At 41.3% G+C, this 26870-nt stretch overlaps 1 protein-coding gene across 2 annotated transcripts; it reads right to left on the reverse strand.

Annotated features, from left to right (window-relative positions):
• Window positions 1-2047: 2047 nt before the first annotated feature.
• Window positions 2048-26198, reverse strand: ALDH7A1 (aldehyde dehydrogenase 7 family member A1). 2 transcript variants are annotated; one of them, XM_007060857.4, is made up of 18 exons: window positions 25717-26198; window positions 25047-25100; window positions 23214-23279; window positions 21479-21559; window positions 18431-18554; window positions 17267-17399; window positions 16609-16653; window positions 15453-15530; window positions 14031-14128; window positions 12977-13018; window positions 10614-10708; window positions 8922-9006; window positions 8559-8665; window positions 7197-7313; window positions 6578-6675; window positions 6328-6401; window positions 3547-3622; window positions 2048-2548 (listed from the first exon to the last, which is right to left on the reverse strand). In XM_007060857.4, exons 1-18 carry the CDS (start codon window positions 25906-25908, stop codon window positions 2494-2496), a joined length of 1620 nt encoding a protein of 539 aa, XP_007060919.1. In that variant the 5' UTR covers window positions 25909-26198; the 3' UTR covers window positions 2048-2493. The 2 variants fall into 2 exon arrangements, with proteins under 2 accessions (XP_007060919.1, XP_043402966.1); XM_043547031.1 differs by having other exon boundaries at window positions 25946-26076.
• Between the last annotated feature and the right edge of the window lie 672 nt (window positions 26199-26870).

The following is a 26870-nucleotide window of genomic DNA, read 5'->3' on the forward strand; positions in this document are numbered from 1 at the left end:
AGTGTCTTCTCTTCAAGGTCATTTCATAGTAAATGATACTGTACTAAGAAATTAATTATTGACCACATAACATTTGCAATTAACTGATGTTTCACATTCAATTGTAATCAAGTTTATGCACCAGAAGCCATCAACAGCAGTTGCATTATATTGCAAACTGCATTATGTAGCTCACTAGCAGCTCTACAACATATATTTCATAAATATTCAAACTGGCTTCCTCAGCATGCAACAATCAAATGACAGTTAATACAGTTTAGTCTGAGTGAACTCTGTAATTCCACAGAAATTAAGAAACAGCTTGTTCACGGTATCTTTGAACTTATCTGACTTATTAATTCACCATATATATGGCTGCTATAGGCATCTAATCTATGGCACAGGTATCCATGCCAAAAACTACCCCACCATCATTTACACCCTCCCCCGACCAGCTTCAATGAAAGCCACTCTGGTGACCAAATCAGAGACCGTCTAGTTACCCATTTTTACAGAGCTGCTAGAATCACCCAAGGGTAGCAGGAGCAGTCTAGGGATCTGATGAAAGTGTGTTAAAATACAAACAGTCATATGGTGAAGGATTGAACTGTAATTCCAGATCAGATTCTAGCGACTACACTAACATGAGCTTTGACCTCATGATTTGTGAGATCAGCAAACCCCTACCCTAGATGGAATTATAGTCCCAGTAATATGCAGGTGCTTGTTACTTATTCTCTATAAAGGAGCTAAATGGTGGCAGTAGTCCGCAGTGAACAAGGGCAGTGGCAGAGGTGCTTGAAACTGAGAATTTCCCTGAAGTCTCTGCAAGAACTGAGGAGCATCAGGAAGGGGAAACAGTTTAATCATGTAATGACTAGTGATCAATCTGCTGCTCAGGGACTGGGCGGTCTAGTTTTGAATGTCTCAAGCAATGCACTTTATGTCTCTACGAAGGCTATGTCCTAATTTAAATAAGTCAGTTTACAATCAAAGGCTAGATGTTCAAAAACGTTTGGGATCGGCCTAACTCTGCTAAAATTCCCATTGATTGCTCGGGTAGCAGAATCAGGTCAGCTTTCAGTTCTTTAGAAAGTGCCACCCAAAACACTTCCCACGCTATAGAACTATCAAGTATTTTAAGTTGATAATCTATCTTGTTTTACATATAAAATTATTACATGCTATGAAGAGCCCAGGCTCAGCTAGTGCTGCAAGAACCAGGATTGTGACATTTGTAGCCAAATCATGTGATAGCTCATGATTTATAGATCTATGTTATGGCCCTGGGCTAAAGCCCAAATTGAACACATCTGCATGTTCTGCAATTATGGAATCCTCTGCATGGAGGTTTGGGAAGAAAACTAGCCTTCAGCCCAGCTGTGTATATTATAACACTGACCAAATTACCACCAACCCAGTGCCTGCTTGGCCCACAATCTGCTCAGCATAGGGATTGGGAAAAGGGGACCATCTTAAAGCCACCTTTGCACCTCTTTGATTCTAGGTCTAGCTTGTAGCTGACCCCCTCAAGATTGCTGTAATTTACCAGTGGCCATTACAGCAGTTGAGCATATCTGGAGGGCAATAGCACTTTGGCCACCCTGTTTCTCTGCAACAAACCCCTCTTCCCTTGGGACTCCTCCTTCCCTAAGGATATTCCCCAGCAGCCAGCTCTATGGCTTCTTTATGCTTGTGGAGTGGACCATAACACAAAGGACAATCTGGCCCCACGACTTGATCCCCAGTCATTGTGGTTAGTTCTCTGAACACATCCACTCGATGTGCAGCGGCAGTCAAAAAAGCTAACACTGTTAGGAACTACTGGGAAAGTTGGAGCAGCCCAGAGTACAGGAGCAGGAACTATTTCCCATGATCTTATCTTCTGTGTCCCAACACAAGGGATGGGGTCCTTCTTGCTGACTAATAGCCAAGGAACACCAAATGGCCCATCCAGCCCAAGGGCACTTCTGATACTGAACTATCAGCAGGGAGAAAATGGGACCAGTAAGGTGAAGAGTCCTATCCCGATGTCAGTCATGGGAAAAAAAGTCAGAAGCATCGTGAGTCTCTGAAATGTGCTTTTATTTATACATTTAAGAGGGGTTCAGCAGCCCCTGTACTACAGTCCCTGATATGGGACCAGTACTGGTTAAACACTAAACATGCATTTCTGAAGCGTGGATCTAACAACCACACCCGCAGCAAGATCAGTGTTTGGACAAGGGCATAGAAATTCTGCTGACACTGCAGTACATAGAAAAGGCATGGTAAAATTCTGCAAGCCACTTTAATCCAATGCAAAACCCCTCCCCCAAAGATCAAATAAGAATTTGATACACTATATAAATTGATGCAAAATATAACAATTGGCTTTCTGGCATAGAAGTACGGTAGCTGCTGCCGTTATTTTGGTGCAGTATAGTTTCAAATCATTATCTCAATCATAAAGGTTAGAAAGTGCATGGCTCTGAAATGTCAGGAGTTTTCAGGATACTCTGTTTCACAAGGTTGTTATTGAAACTTGATTCCTTGAGCCAAAGGCAAATCCTTGCTGTAGTTGATTGTACTGAAAGAGAAAACAAGAAGAATTTAGGAAATAGACTTGATCATTGAAACCAATTACAAGAATCATTTCAATTATACAAGCCTTCCTTAACACAGTTGCCGGTTTGTTTTAAATTAAAAAGCATGGCGAAAAGACATTTTTACCAATCTCTATAGTGTAGAAATTGGGCAACACGGGAGGATTGCATCCTCTTCCTAACTACCTCCTCTTCACCAGACTGAAGAGAAGATATAATCCTCCATTTGTCTCCAACCAAGTGTGTTGTGGCAGACAGATTTCTACTACTGAAAGCAACTTCTACTTCCTCGTCTATACTATGTGGCCCTCCGCATACAGAAACAAGGATGTTAGTTATTGGCATACATATGGTTTAGGACATGTGTTTGCTGCTGTGTGTCAATAGTCACCCAGTAAAAATGGACATTCATAGAAATTAAGTATTTATCTAAATACTTGCCACTATCAGTAGTGACCTTACTCTCTGTGGAGACCAGCTCACAGATTTCCTTACAAATCAGAGCAATTATATTTTACTCATTCAAGTTCAAGATCAGGAAGATTAAAATGAATATATTTAAAAAGATAATACCTTCTACAGATGTCAGGGCTTTTCCCCCTTTTCCAAAAAGGATGGGTATCTAGATTTTTGGCCTTGTATTGGATGTTTTTAATATCCTACTTCCTTCTTGGAAGAATATATCTCCTTTTTGTTCTTTAAAAAAGGGCAGATTCTTGTAACAAATAGTTAACCAATTACAGGTATAATCTGTTGGTCTCTGTAGCTCTTTAGGCAGTCTAGCCAGCAGACCACTGACCAATCTCTGAGACTGCTACTAGCTAGGAAGTTCCAGTAATGCCCACACTACCACTAAGGGACTATTACTGCTGCTGTGGGAAGTTCTCTTGCAACTTAAGATTTACAAGCTATCAACTTTAGCAAGTTTACCTGTGCATTTTTACATTGATTTGTATCTAAATTATGTAAGCCTAGCTCTTACCAAGTGGACCTTCTCATGTACAGTTTCCATGAATCACTGCCAGATTCTCTTCCACCACCAGTGTGCTTTTCACCACCTTAACAAAACAAAAACAAAAAAAAAAGTTACACCACTGTGGAATAGAAGCACCTTTGTGGTTATTTTATGCTCCCACACTTCAACCAAAGTTATATTTGTACTGCAGGGAGGATGAGAGTTTTTTATAAATTCAGTTAAAACTCTCAGAAGTAAAAAAGCTCCTCTCCTTCCCCAACTTTAGAAGAAAAACAGAGACCCACCTCCACATACTCAGGTTGAAATTGCTGGCCTTCATGCACTTTGTCTCTCTGCCTTCCTGTTGGTAACTGTATTATATGAATGGTTGGTTTTAACTGAAGAAAATAACTATGTAGTGTGAGAGCAATGCTGTGGCAGTTTTATTTTCTTTTGTTGCAGGGTGGGGAGGTTTAGGAGAGAGAAGTGCAAAAGGTGAATATATGTTTTACAGATCCTCTTAGGAAGAAGTGCAGTAGTTAGCATGATGTATACACATGCACAGCAGATCTTTAAAAGCCATTTTTCTTATGCATGCAGCAATTGGAATTTTGGTTTTAACAGTTTGTGCTTTCAGCCCAGTGAGAGGTTGTTCTCCTAAGCTGTGAGATCTTTTCTAACATCCAAAATACCTTGTTGATGGGTGTTACCTTTCCTTCATAGCAATAAATGTTCCATATGCTATTCTTTTAGTAGATAAAGGTTTTTTTTAATGGAACAGAAAATTTGCCACTGGCCAAATTCTAGTCTCTGCTACACTAGCAAAATGCAGAGCAATAACATTGATTTCTGTATATTTACAGTGGAGAAATTGGGCAGATGTTGGCCTTTAAAATCAAGTGAAGTCAGAAGACCTGAAATAAGCAATCCTTAAAGTGGCAATGCTATGACTAATCTTTATCAGAAGCTATGCAAGAAGAAAACAGTGTGTTCATAAGAAAAAAAAAAAAGTATTTTTTTAAAAAATTGAACCTCAGGTTTATACCATAGGCCCCACTGCTGTATAACAGGATCATCTAAAAGCATCATAAAATAAGAATGGCCATACTGGTTCAGACCCCTGGTCTATCTAGCCCAGCATCCTGTCTTCTGAGTGGCCGGTGCCAGATGCTTCAGATGGAACAACCAGAACAGGGCAATTATCGAATGATCCATGCCCTTTAGTCCAGTTCCAGCTTCTGCCAGTTTAGGGACACACAGAGCACCAAGTTGTGTCCCTGATCATCTAGGCTAATCGCCACTAATGGACCTATCCTCCATGAACTTATCTAATTCTTTTTTGAACCCAGTTATACTTTTGGCCTTCACAACATCCCCTGGCAACAAGTTCCACAGGTTGTCTGTGTGTTGCATGAAGTACTTCCTTATATTTGTTCTAAGCCTGCTGCCTATTAATTTCATTGGGTGACCTCTGGTTCTTGTGTTGTGAAGGAGCAAATTAACACTTCCTTATTCACTTCTTTATTCCACACCAGTCATGATTTTATAGATCTCTATCACAGTCCTCCCCTCCCAATCATCTCTCTTCTCAGCTGAGCAGTCCCAGTCTTTTCGATCTCTCCTCATATGGAAGCTGTTCCATAACCCTGATCATTTTTGCTGCCCTTCATTGTACCTTTTCCAATTCTAATATCTTTTTTTGAGCTGGAGCGACCAGAACGGCACGCAGTATTCAAGGTGTTGGCATACCATGGATTTATGGAGTGGCATTATGATAATTTTCTCTTTCATTATCAATCCCTTTCCCAATAGTTCCTAACAGTGTTAGCTTTTCTGACTCCCGCTGCACATCGAGTGGATGTGTTCAGAGAACTAACCACAATGACTAAGATCTTTCTTGTGTGGTAACAACTAATTTAGACCTCATTATTTTGTATGTGTAGTTGAGATTATATTTTCCAATGTGCTTTACCTTGCATTTATCAACAGTGAATTTTATCAGCCATTTTGTTGCCAAGTCACCCAGTTGTGACAGATCCCTTTGTAACTATTAATAAAGTCCAAAGCTGACTGCCATTTTGAGTAATTTTGTATTGTCTGTGAACTTCGCCACCTCATTGTTCACCCCTTTTTCAAATCATTTATGAATGTGTTGAGCAGCACTAGTCTCCGTACAGATCCTTGGGGGATCCTATTTCTCTCCCCTGTGAAAACTGACCATTTATTTCTACTCTTTTTCCTATCTTTTAGCCAATTACTGATCCATGAGAGGAACTTCCCTCTTATCCCATGACTGCTTACTTTGCTTAAGAGCTTTTGGTGAGGGACCTTGTCAAAGACCTTCTGAAAGCCCAAGTACACTATATCCACTGGATCCCCCTTGTCCACATGCTTGCTGACACCCTCAGAGAATTCTTATAGATTGGTGAGGCATGCTTTCTCCTTACAAAAGCCATATTGACTCTTTCCCAACAAATCATGTTCATCTATGTGTCTGATAATTCTGTTCTTTACTATAATGTCAATCAATTTTCCCTGATACTGAAGTGAGGCTTACTGGCCTGTAATTGCCAGGATTGCCTCTGGAGCCTTTTTTTAAAAATCAGTGTCACATTAGCTGTCCTCCAGTCATCTGGTACAGAGGCTGATTTATGCGAGAGTTTACATACCAGAGTTAGTAGTTCTGCAGTTTCATATTTGAGTTCCTTCAGAACCCTTGGGTGAATACCATCTGGTCGTAGTGACTTACTGCTATTAAATCTATCAATTTGTTCCAAAACATCAAGGTAGGAAATGTAATTAACATACCAAAAGCACCTCCAATCTCAGCCCCACTGGTTGGAATGTTAACATTTACAACACCACAGTCTGATCCCTTAGGCCTAAGAGCAAAGACAAGATAGACAAATGCTGTGATCTTCTGTAGTCACATGGTAAGGAAAAGATCCAGGTGTCTTCTCTAAAAGAGGCTTTAATGTTGAAGAGGTAATATTTGACTAAGTGTTTGCAAATTAGACAATCCTGTGTTTTAGAAAGAGGAAAAATGTACGAGTTATACCCAAGCCAGCGGAAAATCCTGCCCAAATCCTTGGTGAAGATGCTGCTAGAGAGACCTTGTTTTACTTCATTATTCCAAGCAAAGACCTCTTCTTCTGTCTAGAAGGAATTACATAAGTAATTATGCCAGGACTACTGAAGACAAGCAGTGAACACAACAAAAAGGTACCATGAAAAACAGAATGCTAACTTAAACTAGCGCCATGATGCATCTTGTTAATCACATGGCAAATATGTGACTAGATATACAGCTATTAGCATGCCAGGCTGTACAGAAAGGCAATGACAAAGAGCTTTTTCCCCCCCCCAATCCATGCAATAAATATCTACAGTCCTGTATAGACTCCCATCTTTAAGCCTGGGTGCTTTTTAAATAAGATATATAAACATAACCAAGTCCTGAGCCATGCAGTTATGCTGGATACCCCTACAGTTGAGAACCATAATAATTGGCCAATAATACACCTATTAGGACCATTTCATGAACATGACACACACATGGGAATACTTCTCTCTTCCTCCCTCTCCCCCTTGCATGGTTCAATTTAACATACAAGACATATGCACTATTGAAACAACACTGAACCAAAGCTCATTTAATTCCTCCTATTTTGTTTTACCTTGAATTTCAGCACATAAAGAATGGGGGCAAATGTCTCAGTGTGCACGATGGATGCATTATGGGGAAGGCCAGTCACAATTGTTGGCTCAACATAGTTACCAGGGCGATTTACAACCTTCAAAACACACACAAAAAAAGTGATAGCCAAGTTATTGCTTCAGACAAATCAGTCTTTGGCTTAGGAACTATGTACACTTAGTTGCATCCCATTCAGTGGTTTGGATGCAGTAACTGTATCTTGCAGTGAGAAACAGAAAACCTTCTATGAGTAGCTAAACTGAACACACTGTACCAAGTTCTACTCAGCAACACATCTAGAATAGAAAAGAAAAGTGTACAGAATTACACACATAATTATACACACAAAATCAAATTGCAGACAGCCAGGTAAACTTCTCTCTTCCCGTTTGTGTTGTGAATGGCAAGCAGGGAAGATCACTTTACTGGCAATGTTCTGAATGCACTGAAGGTGGAGATAAACACTCAGACTTTAAGGCCAGAAAGGATGATCATGATCATCTAGTCAGACCTCCTGTACATTGCAGGCCAGAGGACCCCACCCACCTACTCCTGTAATAGGCCCCTAACTTCTGGCTGAGTTACTGAAGTCCTCAAATCATAATTTAAAGACTTCAAGTGACTGAGAATCCACACCTACACTAGTTCAAACCAGCAAGTCACCCGTACCTCACGCTGCAGAGAACGGCGAATCCCCTCTATCCCCAGGGTTTCTGCCAATCTGAACTGGGAAAAAATTCCTTCTCTACCCCAAATATGGCAATCAGTTAGACCCTGAGCATGTGGGCAAGACCCACCAGCCAGAAACCTGGGAAAATATGGGTGTCAGGGAGATTGCAATAATCCAAATGGAAGGCCTGGATAAGAGCTTATTATCCTGCTCCAGGGGGATGCTTACATGACTCAGGCTGTCATTCAGAGCCCTAACTCCTGTGTTTCATTGAGAATGGGAGGCCAGGGTTTGGAGGGGAGGGCAGCTGCTTTTCTTTTTGTGAAAATGTGAACTGCAATTAAACAACACAGGAATAAGGAAAGCAGTATCCTCTTTCCACAGATTGTGGAAAGTGCAAGAGACTTGTCCAGTGCCAGACACTGAGTTAGTGGAAGAGCTGACATTGAATTCAGATTTTCCCAGACTCGCCTCGATTCTCTAAAGCATGTTGCCTCAGACGTCAGGTGGAGCCATCCCCACCCTCCACATGTCTGACTTGATAGACTTACATATTTGAAGTCCCTGACAGCACTGGATACATTCAGTCGGAATATGCTCTCCATGACCCACCAATCTGTGGTCATTTTTCTGATGCTCTATTCTAACAGCCCGGATAGTAAAAACAATCACCTTCCCACCATACACCACCGAGCCACCCTGCTGTTTGGCTTGTTCCACTGCATCAAGGAACATCGTCACTGATTGTTTAGTGTGGAGAGGCCCATACAGAATGGTAGCTGAAAAGTAAAAGAGCGTATTACATAGAGTTCAAAGACATTATTTTAAGACAACTGTATACATTTCTAACATGCCTATCACCATGATAGCTGGGAAAATAGCCACAAACAAAAGTAAGATAAACAAAACAATTAGGATTAATTAGATTCCTCCTTCTTATTTCACAGCTTCAGTTAGAATAGGGGCTAACTTGATCATTTTGTAACAGTCTTTTCCCTCCATAAGTAGAAGCAAATAAAATAAAACCCTACTTACAGTCCCATGGGTCACCTATGCGAATCTGTGCATAGGCCTTAGCAAGTTTCTCCACCACCTCATCATGGATGCTTTCATGCAAGAACTAAATAGAGTCACAAGAGTTTTATGTAGAGTTAGTAATATGTCACAGCTGTTGAAATTTGCAAAAAAACTTTGTGTGTTGAGCTTTGGGCAACCCTGCAGAATAGGAGCTATATAATCAACCTCAAGCATTCAAAAAAAGCCCAAATAAGGCTTCAAAAATCATGAGATTGGCTTAAAAGCTATTCTCTTTTTTAACTGGGGGGGGGGGGTCTTAATTTGCCTTATGGTTTCTGGGTCTTCAGGGAACGCGCAGGTCACACTTTCAAAGCTTTCCTCCACAAGGTCTAAAAGGCATATTTTTCCAAATGAAAAGTTGAGATTCCCTCTCTCTCTCTCCCCCCTCCTCTCTCTCTCTCACACACACACACACACACACAGAGCTATAACCTGGGGATTTTAAGGAAGAAACCCTCCGAATATCCTAAGACTCATGATAACATTGTGAGAGTTAGCAACAAAATGCCTGTAGAAGAGGAATCAATCCCCAGTAATACAAAGAGAAGATAAATAGATTTTAAATCTATTTAGCAACTCTGAAATATTTTCTCTCACCCCACCCTACCCCAGCTCACTGGATGGAAAATTGAAGACATGTAGCCTCTCTCACTACAAAAGTACTGAAATGTACAGTAGAGCCTTGATAATCTTCACACTCCAGTCAGTTTAAAAAAAAAAAAAAAAACAGATTTAGTTGGGGTTGGTCTTGCTTTGAGCAGGGGTTTGATATCAAATTACTGTTGTGAAGTCTCATGCTACACAAAAATCAAGAGCTTACACAAAAATCCAGTACATAAATTATCAATTTAAAACTAAATACAAGTCAAAATAAATGGTGAAAAAACACATTGATATGTTATTCTTGCTTTGTTTGCTTATGGTTAATTTGCAACATTCATTTAGAATGGATCTCCCTCATTCATTATAAATGTCTTTCTAAAGCTTCTACCGAGTTTGAGAAGAACTTCCTCTTACCAAAATTGCTTTGAAGTCTGAAGTGTAATAATTAGACAAAATATTTGAGCGCTAAACACATTAGTTTTAGAATCCTAGACTGCGCAAACTAGCTGAAGTTTTCCTGCTCAAATTATTGTTTTGTTCAGTAACTATTCATGTAAAAGGGACATCAGTTAAATTAGGACTCCAATATTTAGATTTCGTTAAAACAAGCTTTTACAAAATAATAATATCAACAGAAATGGTCAAAACAATTTTAATCTGACAAATTACTTGTTTAAAAACTAAAGAAAATCCCTATATGCTGTAATCCAAACACTGTACTACTTGCTAGCAGGAACTGCAGTATATTTCAAATAAATGAAGATGACTGCCTTGGCAATGAAAGCAAAGTGAAATTCAATGAGTATAAAGGATGAGAAATATTAGATTTTATATTTTACAGTTTTAGTGTCATTGGGTATTTTTAAAAAACACATGTAAGGAAATAGTTCCGGAACTTTCAATCATGACCTGCAGGTGAATAGTCATTTTTCCTGTCGCACTGGCTTTAGATGCATTAGAAGTATGTTCTAAGAATACTACTGCCTGTTCTCCAACTTCATGCTGGATGATTTAACTATCCCAACTGTACAATACATATTTACTCACCAGCCTTCTGGCAGTTGTGCATCTCTGGCCGGCTGTCCCCACAGCACCAAATAGAGCAGAGGGGATGACTAGGTTAAGATCTGCATCTTCAAACACTTAAAGAGGAATTGAACATCAAGGTGTAAGTTACTGGCTTCTGGTTTCAAGCCCCTCTAAATTCAGTAGACACAAATTAGTCAACATAGTAAACTCTATCAGGCCTTTCAGGTAGCACTAGAAAAGAGATGAATGAATAGTATAGGTTACGGACACTTTAAAAACTAGTTTCCTGTATGTATTTGGAATTAAGCACAAAGATTTGGTTCTCCAGGCCACTTTGAACAAAGTTCCCAAGCAACACAATTTGATTGTGAATCAAGAAGCTGCAACCAGCTTCCTGCATCCCTCCCCTCTCCATTCTGCTTGAGTGGAACCCAGATGGCATGGAGAAACAACACCAAAGGATCGTCAGATAGCATGGAGGATCAATGCCGAAGGGCACAAGTGACTAATTCAGTGGAGCCAGGGCAGCAAAAGAAAATAATAATAAAAAAAAAAAAATCATGAAGCAGAAAAAGAAGGGGCAAGTTTAAAAATTAATATAGCTCAAACTGGTGTCATACTGGGGTTTGATTGTTCCAAATGCCTTCAGACAGATTAGCCAGCAAGAACTTTGTAGGTTTACAAGATTATTAAATAAAAGGCAAGAGCGATCAGGCAACTTTTACACTTGTCACACAAACAAGCCCATGACCACGAAAGGCAGTACGTTTAAAACAACAGAAAGAGAATCTATGCTACTTCCTGCCACAAGACATAGAAATAAAACTTAACAAGTTTCAGAGGATTTGATATCCATTAGCATGGTTAGAAATTTAACAATCTAAGAAAGCTAAAAGTGTGCAATAGAGGGGAAACGTGTACCAAGACATCAAGTGTTAACTCGCGTACATTTCTCCTGCCCCCATTAAGGTTAAATCTACATAGCAGCAAGGAGGTACAATTCCCAGCTCAGGTAGTCATACATGTGCTAGCATGAGGTAGTGTGTTAGTATCAGCATGGCTGCAGTGGCACAAGCTGCAGCTCAGGTTAGCTGCTCAGGTACAATCTTGCCTGACCTGCTGAATACAAACTCAAGTACGTACCCTGAGCTGCAGACCATGCTGCCATGGCCACACTGATCTTGTAGCACATTAACTTGAGCAGAGGTAGCCTGTGTATAGCTACCCTAGCTGCTCCCAGCTGCTCCCTAAGACCTTGAACCAGCTCCCTGGGAGTCAATGGAAAGACTCACAACAACTTCAATGGGCACTAGATCAGGCTTTAAGATACTTAAATCTGAACTATACTACTGGGCAATAAAAAGAGGGAAATAGGTATTTTTCTTAAGAATGTTTTCCCAGAATTATGTGCCTATTGGCTGGCACTTAAGTATAAATATATTCTAGAACACTAAAAACACAGCTACCCGCAATTAAAGCCATCCTTAAACATGGTCCTCAAATGATAGTGTACAGCCCAACATTTGAACGTACCAGAATAAATAAATAAAATCACATCCCCACGGCCCAATACATAGACAAATTTTTCTTGACCTTTCACTTGTATTTTCCTAAATTAGTTTGTCCCCCAGAACACTGCAAACCCAGAACAGCAGTGCACTAGTATACAACAACCAGGATGGAAAAATGACCATTCTAGACTTACTGCCCAAATAGAGTGCAATGCAAAAATAAATAAATAAAGCAATGTTGGGAAAAGCAACAACTGGAAAAAATAAATTCAGATTTTACAGTTTTCAGTTAATAGAGAACAGAGGTAGTAGCTTTACTATTTTTAGCTTGAGAAACCCTATAAAATAGCGGTCTTATGATCCAGTATTTATGTTCAGCACAACCATGTGAAACACCTGAGTGCAATTTATAATCCCCATCCCTCAATGCCAAGATCAGAGGCTGCCTGTTCAGCTTTTTAAGGGTGTTTTGTTCCACGGTGATCCCTCTGGCCAGTTAAGGAGAGGCACTGACAAACCAAAGGAATTTCCATCTAGTCCTTGACTGAAAGATAGTGACTAGGATGTAGAGCCTTGAGAGCTGGGAGGTAGAGGACTGCTCATGAGAAGGGAGGTGTGTGTGGAGGGGGAGGGATCATTATTCACATATTATTTAGGCCTGATTCAGCAGGGTATTTCCTGTGTTTCGAGTCAGGCACTTGCTTAAGGAACTTATTAAATCTGGACCTTCAGCTGTAATAGCATTCACTGTATGCTAGGTACTTTCCATACACAGAAGATAACAATCCCTGATAAAAAGATTAGTCTACTATGTTAATATTAACATTAAAAGTAACTTGTATGAGAAGAGATTATTATATTGGGTATTACCAATAATGGCGTTGTTTCCACCAAGCTCTAACAGACTCCGTCCTGTTAAAATAAGTAAATAATAACGTGAGTTAAGAAGCTAGTTGTGAGTAACAATCATAGACCGTCCCTGTACAGTGACTAATACTTACTCCATGAATGCTCCCACTGAAACCAATGGTACTACTCGAGGACTAAGGGTAACACAGTCTAGCCTACAGTGAGAGTTTTTGCTTTAACAAAAAAACAAAAAAAATAAAAAAAACCACTAAAGTAGTGCAGAATGTGAAAGACATGGACAATGAGAGAGATGTTAATGAAATCAAAGGGAATCAACAAGAAAAATTAGCACTTGTGCTTATTTTCCTGGCAAGTGTCCTAAATCTCTAAATTTGGGGGAAGGTATGGCCTTCCATTCTTTGATGAGCCCTTGATAGTGAAAGCTGCTCTGAATTCTATAGTTCAAATCAGGGAGTGACTGAAGAGGGTGCAAAATTCAACCCAAAATCCTCAAAGGGATCGAGGGATAGTGGCCCAAGGCTTTTGGTTTATATGGAGAACTGCCCATTGAAAAATATCTAGATGTTGACAACTGGGCATGGATCCAGGATTCAGCAACACTTCTGCAGCAGAGGCAATCTGTGATGTCCTGATAACAACACACCCTCCCCCTTTCTTTAAAAAAAAAAAGGGGGGGGGGGGGAAGATGGGGCAGCTACACTTGGTGGGGAGGGGCAGTTGCCCAAGAATCCTTTTGTTGACCCCTCCCAGAAATCAGTGCTGACCACAGTGGCATTATCACACACTAGACAAGAATCAGGTAGATTCAGAGAGGCCATCAAAAACCAATTTGCAGGCCCACTGAGTTCAGCAGAGGCCAGATTTCAGGAGAATCTAAAAAAGTCCTGGATTAGGCTAGAATTAGCAGGAATGCAGCTTTGCTGCTGCACTTGTAACACAAAGTTTAAAAAAAAAAGGGCAATGAGACAAGTTCTATTTGTCAAAGTTCCCTCAGCCCCGCTTCCTAAACAAACGAAACACTTAAAGGGGAAAAAGCAAAAATCTACATACTTACCAAATCTCTCTTGAACCATAAGTGCCACTTGCTTGCCCACCTTAGTGCTGCCAGTGAAAGAGAGCAGGTCCACTCTCTCATCTCTTGCCATTGCTGTGCTACATGAGAGAACACATGACTATCCTCAAAAGCATGTACAATTGGAGCAAGCTGACATGAAAAATAGGTTTCTTAATTATAACTAGGGCTATGATTTTGTCACAGAGGTCTCTGGAAGTCATGGATTCCGTGACTTCTGTGACTTGAGCCCGCAGTGCCTGGGAGCTGCAGGGTCCCCCCCACCACCCATGGTGGGAACTGCGGAGCTCAGAGCTCCCAGCTGCCACAGAAGGTAGGGGAGTGCCCTGGGGGCTCCCAGCCACCGCGGGTGGTGGCGGGGACCCTGCAGCTCCCAGGCACTGCAGGCTCAAGTTATGGAGGTAACGGGGGGATGGAGGGACCCCACAGCTCCCAGACAAGCCCCCAGGGGTGGTGTGGGGAGCCCCCAGCTCCCAATTTTGTCATGCATAAGATAGGTCATGGGCTTCTGTGAATTTTTCTTTATTGCCCATGACCTGTTCGTGATTTTTACTAAAAACATGCGTGACAAAATCTTAGCCTTTGAAAGCCAGGAATACACAACAGATTTAAAAGAATCAAGTCAGTGACTAACTGGAATGCAACTCAAAGGAGCGTAAGTGCCAGAATAAGTGCCATATTTCCATGTCAGATTCTAGTACTGCGACATCTGCACTAACTCTGAAGTCTAACCCTGCATACAGGAACAAAGCTGTCTATGCACTTGGTTGCTGTTTGTACAGCACCAATGGCATGCCAAGTACCCTAATGCCTCCTTCAGACCCATGCTATCAACTACAACTTGAGGTGTACGCCTTCCAAGGCTTTAGGCACTTTGTGGGCTCCCATGCACCTCTACGGAGTGAACATCCCCAACTGGCATGCCCATGAAGGTTGTTGGGGGAAGGGGTATAGCAGGGACTATACCCGGGTTGTATTCTTTATGGCTGTTCAGAGAGTTTGTTAGATGTGGCTACAAAGTAGGAGGAGAGGGGAAGAATAAGAGTTAAAAATGGGGACAAATACCCTCACCAAACTAGAAGCTAGGATTCACAGTTTGTTACATTTGTAGTAACATAGTTGGTCCAGCAATGGTCCATGGAATTATTAGTTACATATTTACAGTAGTGCCAGCAATGTACTGGACGCTTTCCAGATAATCAAAATAGGATGTTTCCTGCACTAAACAGTCTATGGATAGACAGGCATGTTCAGGTTAAAGGCAAATAAAACAAGGTGGATTCAATTGGTTTCTAAGTGGTAGTACAAGGCCCATAGAGAGCAAAGCTATTTTCAAACTAGACTATTCCCGTAAGCCACCCTTCCGCCATTCCCTTCTCCACAAAATACAAGAGTTTTGCCTACCCAATATCTGCTCCGCCACATATCAGGGAGCAGATTGCACCGGGCACTTTGTTATCCTCCAAAACTTTGGCTACTATCCTAGAAAAAAAGAGAAATTTCTTGAGAGACTGGGATTTGAGAGATCTCAGTCAGATGCATGGGATAAAAATCAGCAGTTACTATTTTCACCTTGTCACAAAAAAATAAAATAAAATAAAAATAAAAAAAATTAAGAGTCTATCATCTGTATCAGGTGCACTGTTTATATATAAATATATTCTCCTCTCCCAAAATATCTTTGTCCAGTGTAATAGTAAGGCTTATAACAAAATCCACATATTTAAAATATAATGCATCTTCCAGGATGTAACTGGCAAAGAGAAGACAGGTGAGCACATAAAATCCCAATTATAGCATTATTCATAGTATTTCCTTTGGAAATTCAATGAAATTATTCTCAGAAGTAGCATCTAGCATTTGGGGGGTGGGGAGGGGCATACTCTCAGGAATGAACAGTATTTTAAATATTGTAGTACTTTCGTTACTTAAAACGGGTTAAAGTGCATAGCAAGCCAACTCCTCAATGTACTGATAGTGTCATCACAGCTGTCACCGAGTGGCGCTGTTACAATTGTCCAAGTTTTCTTTCTTTGCATGTGAGCAAGTTTTGATTCTTGGGAGGACATGCTGGCTTGTTAGTTTTGGATTAGGCCAGGTTCTGTTTTGAGGCAACTTCAGGAGGGAGGGAGAACTGTGCAAGCAGCAGAAGAGTTTGCCTCAAGAGATGACAGTAATCAGAGCCTGCAGTTGCTTCCTGACACCTAGGCACTGGTGTTGGGCTGAGGTTCCTGGAAGACAGGAGCGTCAGCATGCTGTTTCAGTGTCTCACTCGGAACTGGTATGTGCACATACAAAACATGTTACACTTACAGCATCATGCAGACTCTCCATCATTGATTTCTCCTCCACTGAGGAGCTGAACTGCAAGGCCCCAGACATCTGCTACTGCTCAGCAGAGGACTCAAAAAAAGGGGTAACCAAGGGAACGAATTTATTCAATATACGTTGTTATTGTCTGTACGGCAGGGGAAGGAAACAAAGCCACTCTCATCCCAGCCACAAGATCTCAGAGACAAAGTGCAAAAGCAATTATATGTACAGATATTCAAAAACTTACTTTGTAACAGCTACGCTAATGAGGGACGTTGTAGGAGCACCTTTCCTTTAAGAAAAAAAATGCAAAATCAAATTTCATTCCCAAGAATACAAAATACTTTATGCAACTCTTGTAATATGCAAGGAATCAGAGTTAGAGGTATGGCACGGTAAGCTTAGCCAGACATTTTCAGATTTGAGTGTCTAATGCTAGATACTTAGGTGGAAGTGGCTCAATATTTAGAGGTGTTACAGATCCATAACGTCTAGTGAAGTGAAACTGAGCTACAGGTACCCAGAGCCTTTGAAAAATCAAACAACTTATTCAAATGCCTAGCTCTATGTACCCAATTTTTAAATATCAACCATATTCTTTATTATTTGTATGGTAGTAGAGCCTAGAGGGCTCAATACCTAATTGGGCTGTTTCAGTTATTGTGCTGGATGCGGTATAAGGTAGAATAGAGCTTTTAAGCAGGACTTGAAGCCAACCTAGAAATATCAGATGTGAAGAGTTCATAAATGTGGGATGAAAAACAGATACCTGACATTTCAAATACAGTATTCCTTACATGCCTGAGAGTATCCTTACAAACATAGCTCTGCTGTGACGAGCAAAGACCTACCACTATCAGCATTTTAGTTTAAAGTATTTGTTGCAAACTATTTGAGCATCTTACCAGAGGCAAGCATTCCCACAGATCATTGCAATTGCATTATTCCAACCATACACTGCTACGGGGAAGTTAAACGCAGTGATAATTCCTACCAATCCCACAGGATTCCACTGTTCTATCAGGGCATGGCCAGGTCCTGAAAACAAAGACACAAATTAGAGCAATTTGATTGTGTGCACGTGCATGACTGTTTTGCTCAATAAACGAGAAAAGAAAAGGCATGGACTGCAACAGATCTTCATGATCTGAGACAGAGCCAAAGTTTGACGACTTTTGGGACCCATCTATTTACCCAAGTGTTTATCCTATTTGCATTGATGTGGGCAGCACTCAATTTATTACCTTTGTATTGGCAATTGCGGGACATTTTTTAACACAACATAAGTTACTTGTTGGTAGATTCACCAGACTTCATTCAATCTTTTTAATAACCGTTAGGACAGACACAAAAAAGTCAATGCAGATAGTCTGCTAAGGAACAAAAGGAGAGAGGCCAGTTTCAGCAAAATTGTATTAGAGCTGTCCTGGTGCATGACCATATCTTAGTACGTAGAAAGGCTGTTTACATTCCAGCTAGATGATCTGCTGGAAAATACAGTGAATATTATTTCAATAATCCACAAGCCAGATATTTCCATCAAATAGCATCATCTCATTTTTCAGCAGAACTTTAATAGCTTTAGAGAAGTCTAATTGTAGGAACTAATTACTCATGCAATATATGCTATGTTACAATTGTACTCTACAGCATGCTGGTAAACTAGTTGTAAGGAGTAATCATGTCAGTTGGATAATGAGGGAAACAAGAGTACAAGCATGTTTCTTGCTGACTCATCAATCTGCAAAGTTTAATTGACAACAGGTTTCCCATGTCTTAGTGCAAAGTAGCTAGATTTTGCTGTACTCATTCTATACTTCGATTTAGTGACTTTGTTAATGGAGAGGAACTCAGTTCTCTGTTACTGTATGTATGTAGTTTCTAACTGAGGCAAAAATGGATGCACTCTGTAGCACCAAAACAGGTCATCACATAGATCAGCCAAGTCACAACAGCAGATACGGTAAACTGGTAACTTGCATAAATATATAATCCACAGTGAAGTAATGTAGAAAGAGCTCCATTATATCCAGACCTTTATAAATACAAATGTTAATACACGTTCTTACTTTCTGAAGGCAAGAGAGGTCCACCGATCATTCGGGACAAGCCAACAGCATAGTCACAGACATCAACATATTCCTGAATTTCACCAACACTCTCGGCAAAAATCTTTCCCATCTCTAGTGAGACCTGACAATGTTAAGAACACATGGGATCATTTTTTAGATTCTCAGACTTTAAGGCCAGAAGGGACCATCATGATCATTTAGTCTGACCTCCTACACATTGCAGGCTACAGAACCTCACCCACCCACTCCTGTAATAGACCCATAACCTCCGGCTCAGTTACTGAAGTCATGATTTAAAGACTTCAAGTTATGGAGAATCCACCATTTACACTAGTTTTAACCTGCAAGTGACCCACGCCCAATGCTGCAGAGGAAAGCAAAAAAAAACAAAAAAAAAACAGGGTCTTTGCCAATCTGACCTGGAGGAAAATTCCTTCCCAACCCCAAATATGGCACTCAGTTAGACCCTGAGCATGTGGGCAAGACCCTCCAGCCAGACACCTGGGAAATAATTCTCTATAGTAACTCAGAGCCTTTCCATCTAGTGTCCCATCACCGGCTGTTGGAGATATTTCGTGGTAGCAGTTGCAGATCAGCTACGTGCCATAAACTTATCAAGATCAGTCTTGAAGTCAGTTAGGTTTTTTGCCCCCACTGCTCCCCTTGGAAGGCTGTTCCAGAAATTCATTCCTCTGATGTTCAAAACTTTTGTCTGATTTCAAGCCTAAATTTGTTGATAGCCAGTTTATATATTTTTGCTACACGCTGAGGACTTACCAGTTGGAAGCGACAGAGAAGACCCAGATGTACTGGTTGATGACAGGATGACTATGAGCCGCCAATCTGATGGGCTCGTGAAAAAGACTAATGCAGTGCTGTTCACCTTTCAATTCTCATATTAATCCCCATCTTCTCCAATTTAACTAATAATTTCCCACGTGGAACTGTATCAAATGGGACAGGGCAGGCTGCAGAACAGGGCACCTGCTACTGCTGCAGACACACAACAGGCTAGGAGTTTGAGCTCTGGGTTCAAAGGGCAGCTTGTCTTTATGGCCACTATGAGTCTGCACCACACTGCACTCAAGATCAGCCACACAAGGAGAAAGAGGTGCCCTCGTCTGTGACTAAGGGATGGACGTTGGAGGGGCACTTTATTTTTTTTTTTTTTAAATCCACCAACATTCATCTGTATCTGTAAAGGTGCTGGAGTGATTTCTGCCTCCCAAAAGGCTGATGGTGGGGTCACCCAAGGCAAGGAGTTTGAAACTACTAGGGATCTGTATGGGATCTCACTACCACATTAGGAGTCACAGAGCCAAGATCCAAAGATACCATTATGATCATCTCCTGTGTAACAGCGGACATAGATTTTAAGTAGGGTTCTAGTATTTTTTTTCCCATATCAGGCTGGGAACCATGTAACAACTTCATGCTTTAGTAACTCAGAGCTGCAGCACATGCTGTCTCTAGCACATTTTTCAGTCCTCTGTCTGTCCACACTAGGCAGAAAAACCAGTACTCTGCGTAAACAGAGGTACCTAACACACTAATTCCATCATTGAAACTGCCTAATGGTCCAACAGCAGCAATCCTCTGACTTTTATATCCTGCACCAGCACTTCCTGAGATCCTTTCACAGACCATCTCACCTCCTAAAGCCCTCGTTCTCCACATCTTAGTTCTCACTATTTTTCAGATCACCAGAAAGAACCCAGGTTGAAAAGCTCTGTATGAGAGGAAGTCTTTTTTCAGGACCGTTTTAATATCAGTGCCCGGTCTCACAGAAAGGTGGGAAAGCAGCATGGTGACAGTTGAGCATGGTAAAGGTCTTTGTTTGGAAAGAGGACAGTTTCAGAATCACTTACATTTTTTCCTGTTTTGACAGGTGTGTTGAGGACAATGCTCTTAGGGGAAGGGGAGAAACTGGAGATGACAGCGTGACCATGAGCCTAGTGTAGCTTTAAGACCATTTGTGAATTAGAGATGATTTTTTTCAAGTGCTAGCTCCCGAGTCCATTTAAAATCACTGAGAATTTGACGACTGGCTCAAATGGGAGTCAGAGGAGTTAGACTAATTCTGAACACCTTTGAAAACCCCATCCTAGGTTTATTAATTCATAAATATTTGTGGCCCACTTCCTAAAAAACAAACTGTCTTTTAAAAAACTGAAGCAGTGCTTCCCACATGTAGACACAAGTTACAATAAATACAGCTTTTGTGAACTGGTACAAGAAGGAAAGGAGAAGGGGCGGTGGATGAAAAAGAAAAATATTGATCAAATTCTGAGCCTGAGAATTGTGATGGCATCGCTTTAAAACTCTAAAGCAGAGGTGGGCAAACTACAGCCTGCGAGCCACATCTGGCCCATGGGACCGTCCTGCCCAGCCCTTGAGCCCCCAGCCCCTCCCCCGCAGCCTCAGCTGCCAGTGGCTGCTGCTCTGGGTGGCGTGGCTGCCAGTCCTGCTGCTCTGAGCAGCATGGTAAGAGTCCAAGGCATGGGAGTCCCAGGGGGCCTGTCAGGGGGCGGGGAAGTCAGAGGACAGGGGGGGTTGGATAGGGAATGGGGTCCCAGGGGGGCGGTTAGGGGCAGGGAGTCCCAGGAGGGGGCAGTCAGGGGACAAGGAGCAGGGGGGTTGGATGGATCAGGGGTTCTGAGGTGGGCAGTCAGGGGAGAGGAAGTGGGAGGGGGGCCAGGCTGTTTGGGGAGGCACAGCCTTCCCTACCCAGCCCTCCATACAGTTTCAGAACCCTGATGTGGCCCTCAGGCCACATCGTTTGTCCACCCCTGCTCTAAAGTGAAGTAGCATTATTTTTAAAATAGGGCACCAAAAATGCAGGCTTACATTTAGTTTGTTTTTTTTTGTTTTTTTTTAAAAAGGAATCTTATTTGTTACCTTAGATCATTAGTGGAAACCAAAAAGTATTTAGAAGTTATTAAGACTAACAATTTCTCACTTAATTACACAGAGCTACATTAAAACCAGAGTTAAACATAATTTTGACTTTTTTCAGATGTGTACACATTGCTCAGGACACCTTACCAAGCTTCCCAGATCTTTGATTTTCTTTCTCAAGGCATCACCAATCTGCCTCACTATTTCTCCACGTTTAGGTGCAGGAACCTAGACAAAAAAAAAATTATTATTTTTTTTTTAAGAAACTGATTCAGAGACTAAACTGCACCTTCTGCTACAGGCACTTGCAGCCAGGCCATCAAGAGAAGACCAACAAGTACTTTTGTCCTCTCTCCTCCCACTGACTACAGTGAGCTACTCATGTTTAAAGTTAGGCTGAATTCTTGCTGAATCAGGGCCTCAAATAGAACTGCTCATGAGACTAAGGGTTCAGGGGTTCTGGTGCTAAGACACCATCATTGGCTGAATGCAGACTTCAAATTACTGTTCTCCTTATCCCATTCCAGCATACATGTGGACCATTTTCAAACAGATATGAGCTTTAGGGACCTGTCAGAAAGCAAATTTCTCACATACCACGCTCGCTATGTATTTTTACTGCCCTCCTTTGTAGTCCAGCCAGCCCTGATATCACAAAGTGAATTGTGAATATCTTGCTAGACCCCAGTGTATAATGTACTTACAGGGCAGAGCAGTTGGCAACACAATTCCCTGTTTTAAGAGATGTCTTATGTAGCTATGCTACAGAAGCTAAACTGTCCAAAAAAAAGCCATCTAATCCTTTTGGTTGCAAAAACAACCTTCAAGACGTGAGCTTTATGTAATCACTCCAGTAATATCTACCAGAGTCTGCAGGCAGGCTGAAACTATAGTACTGTTGATATTAATGGGAACAATTCATACTCGGCTGCTTATTGATCCTGAAGCCTACTGTGAATATTTTAAATGTTAACCTTGTTAACTATTTCACTGCTGATAATTTCAGCAGAAAAAGCTGATGAGCCAAATTCTCAACTAGCATAAATATGCTGATGTACCCTAGCCAAGAATTTGGCCTGATGTATTTATCCATTATTGTTGGATGTATTATTATTGGGATAAGAGCAGCTATTTTCACTAAAAGGTTTCCTAGGTGAGAAAAATAATGAATTGCAATATCCATCTTTCCCAAAATTAAAAAGTTATCCAAGGGGAAAGTAGATTAGTGCCTTCCCTATTACCACAATGATCAACTGCCCTCCTAGATACTAAAACCTCCTCCATGGGCCACTTCAGGGTGGCGGGAGAGGACAAACCAACCAACAAGAAACATCTTACACACACACACACACCTTAGCCTTTTTCTTACTTAGCTTTAAAGACTTTTAGCTTCCTTCCACTCCCTACAACAGCTTCTATAGTACAAATGCACATTACAATACAAAAGTCTGTGGCACACTGAAAGTTTGGAGACACATTTAAATGGTTTGCATTTTATATCAAACGAACACATTGGACCTGGAGGGCAGTGAGGGCTTGGAAAAGGTGCTGTGTGATCATGAGGTCCTTGCTCCGCAATTTAGGTTTAAGTACCAGGGGTTAGCCGTGTTCATCTGTATCCACAAAAACAACAAGGAGTCCAGTGGCACCTTAAAGACTAACAGATCTGAAGAAGTGGGGTTTTTACCCACAAAAGCTTATGCTCAAATAAATCTGTTAGTCTTTAAGGTGCCACCGGACTCCTTGTTAATTTAGGTTTAAGGTATCATATAGGACATGGAGTCTTAAGTCTCCGACAGAAAATGTTAATTTAGTGGTTTCAGGGGTCCTTATCTGCTGTAAAGACACTTTCAAAAATATGAATAATCATTTGTCAACTTACATCTGCCCATATTTTCCATGCCTCTTTAGCTTTCTTTATTGTTTCTTCATAGTCCTCCAAGCTGGCCTAAATGAACAAGGATTTAAGCAGGGGGTGGGACACAAAACACAGAAGTTACTTTGCTCTTGGTTGCTTGAAGCTGAAATATAGAAGAGGCAGTGAGCATGACTCAAGCAGGATGGATTTTCTGTGGACGGTGCTGAGTTGGGAGGTATCATTCTTTAGGAAAGTTATATTCTAAGCAACTGTGTTCACACTGTGACATGCTGGTTTCTAACTGTGCTGACAAGACAGTTGCTAGAAACAAAAATTAAATTGGAAAGTTAATACCACAAGGTGTCTGGGGAACATATCTACTATCCTAGCTAAAGTTTACAGTTTAAATAAAGTTTTCTTTCAGCTGTATTCCCCATGGGAAAAAATCATGGGAATACATAGCCCATTTATCAGACGGGTAGCCGTGTTAGTCTGGATCTGTAAAAGTGGCAAAGTCCTGTGGCACCTTATAGACTAACAGATGTATTGGAGCATAAGCTTTCATGGGTGAATATCCACTTCGTCAGATGCATGTTAGTCTATAAGGTGCCACAGGACTCTTTGCCACTTTTATAGCCCATTTAGTGACATTTTGCTTTATTATTGTAAATCCCACTATTAACACAAAATAAAAAATAGTGATAATAAAAAGTACTGCAGAGTATCTACCCTCCCAGCTTTACTCCTTTGCACCCAGCCCATCTTCACTGGATCTATGAAGCCTGAAAACTTGGAGGGTGGGAGAATAAAGAGAATAGACTAACAAGCCCTCTCTCCCACATGCTGTATCTCCTCCATCTGGATCTACTGGTTTGTGCTCACCACACCTATAGGACCAGACGAGCAGCATTTGAGCTTAAGGGTACATCTACATTGAAAGAAAAAAAAAAATGGGGGGGGGGGAGTAGTCTTAACTAGGGTTAGGTAACCCAGGTTAGCTAACTCAGGTTAAAACAGTAGCAAAGACAAAGCAACTCTGCTTTTTAACTTGGGTTAACAAGAGTTAAAGCCTACGGGAACCCTGTCACAGGACTCTGCCACTCGAGCTGTGAACCCGAGTTAGCTGAGCTGGCCGTCTTCACTGATATTTTAACCAGAGCTAACCTATGTTAAGAATACCCTTTTTTTCTCTTTTCCCCACAGTGTAGACATACGTTTTGGAACGTTGTTTTTGTAATAAAGGGAGCAGAAATTTAGTTAAGCACCAAGCACGGAAGTTGACCGAACTATATTATGCACAGGTTGACCAGTGAAATTGTGAAGACTCTTGTTCCATGTCATTGCTGCTATGCAGTGAAACCATGAAGAGACATGTCAGTTTCAGATACTTGGATGAGAAAGTTATGAACAGAAGCAACAGGCACTAGAGCTAGTCACAAAATAGGAGCTTCCCTTACATCCCCAACTCCTTAAAAAAGATTATGGAAAGGGAGTAGCAGCAGAATCTCCTCCTTTTCTGCAGCATCTCCAGGACGAGAGAGAGACTGAATAGCAAAAATGTCCCCCTCCCTCGAAAAGACAGACAGGAGGCTGGGGAGGGAGAGACCATTCCAGCAGCAACCCAAGAGCTTCACATTTACCAGCCACCTGATTGCCAGAGACTAACATGGGTAGAGGACTCAGAGACAGCAACTTGATCAGAATTTCATCTCCCTCTCCTTCCTAGCAGCTGGGGTGGAGGACTGGCCGTCTCACCTGGGTGCTGGACTTTATCTTCCAAATTAGCCTTTGGCTACCATGTGCCTTTTTGGAGCCCTTGCTCTAAGTAGGCACCAGAAAGAGAAAAGACAAACTTACCTGTCGCACACTTGCTATTGGCTCATTGTTAGCTGGGCAATACGTTGTCACAATCTAAAGAAAGAATATTTTACAGTCATGTTAGGAATATGCATAACTAGGGGAAAATGTTGGTGTGTATTGGATGGGGGGGGGAGATGGGGACACAGTGACTTTTTTTATGCAAAAAGGAATTTAAGCAATAATGCAAACACATACAAAAAATATACTAAACACAAACCGTGACAGAAAAAACTACACCAACCAAGGAGAGATGTTGCAAGTGGGAGAGAGACCAGACTAGATGCAACAAGATAACATCGCCCTACAAAGGAGGTAAGCCAAATAACACATACCAAAAGCTGGAGCCTAAAGAGATTGCCACATACAAACCTGTGATTATTCAGCGCTAGTGACGATTAACTTCAGAGGGCCTATAACGGGGGATGGGGCAGACAAACGTTTCTACTCTACTCTCCCACGGAGAAATTTTTTTGCACAGAAACAATAACTTTGTAGGGTTTCAAAGCTGTCCGATTGCAACATAGTTATCAAGTTTCTTCCTTTTTTCGGCAGCACATTGATTTCAGGCGCCTCCCGCTTTTGGCAGCAGCTCGCTTTTCCTAATCCAGAAAGTCAGCCACTCTTAATCAGTGCCACTGGTTCAGGGTTCCTCGAGCTACAAACCTACCTCTCCTCTTCCTCCCCAGCTCCCATTATACACTCCTTCATTTTCTTCTTTCAGTCCCAGGTCTTTCAACCACGCATACTGGGGTTGATTGATCAGCAACGTAGTCATGAATGCAGCAGGCCTCTTACAAGATGCTAAAATTCTCTTCCTCAGTAAAACGTGTCTGGAGAGAGCAAAGCTTAGCAGCAGCATAGCAAACGAAAGCTGTAACACAAGCCACGAAACCCCCTGGAGGCAGCCAGCAATACAGAGCCCTGACCCGCCCCCAAAGTGGGGGAGACATGATTGGTGAATTCAGGGGTCTGCCCACATTCTTGGTGCGGGCAGGTTATTCAGCCTGGATTGTCAGACACGCTGTTCCTCCAACCGTCGGTGAATGAAAGAGTTTATTCTTTCCGAAAATAACATATCCTTTTTACAGACTGGCTAGTGAAAGAGGGAGCGAATGAATTAGTTACTGCCATCTAGTGTATAAAGAAATCAATGCTAAGGAGGAGTGTTTGCTTCACTGTGTAATTAAATATATTTTTAATTTTGCAGTAGAGAATTTTAAACTATGTCGCTTCCTTTTTTGTGTCAGAGTGAGGCTAACAGACAGCTTTGTAATAACTCATGCAGGGATTTTAAACGAAGGCATTTGAGAACTCTGAGGCAGCAAAACCCTCCAAAGCCTGAGTTCTGGAGCTGCACTATATTCCCAAAAAAAGAACAGGAGTGCTTGTGCTGGAAATGGCCCACCTTGATTATCATACACATTGTAAGGAGAGTGATCACTTTAGATAAGCTATTACCAGCAGGAGAGTGGGGTGGGGGGAGGTATTTTTTCATGCTTTGTGTGTATAAAAAGATCTTCTACACTTTCCACAGTATGCATCGGATGAAGTGAGCTGTAGCTCACGAAAGCTTATGCTCAAATAAATTGGTTAGTCTCTAAGGTGCCACAAGTACTCCTTTTCTTTTTGCGAATACAGACTAACACGGCTGTTACTCTGAAATGTGGCACCTTAGAGACTTACTCATTTATTTGAGCATAAGCTTTTGTGAAGTGAACTGTAGTTCACAAAAGCTTATACTCAAATAAATTTGTTAATCTCTAAGGTGCCACAAGTACTCCTTTTCTTTTTGTGGATACAGACTAACACAGCTGCTACTCT

The sequence above is a fragment of the Chelonia mydas genome, chromosome 5 (assembly GCF_015237465.2).
Source record: "Chelonia mydas isolate rCheMyd1 chromosome 5, rCheMyd1.pri.v2, whole genome shotgun sequence".
Classification (NCBI taxonomy): domain Eukaryota; kingdom Metazoa; phylum Chordata; order Testudines; family Cheloniidae; genus Chelonia; species Chelonia mydas.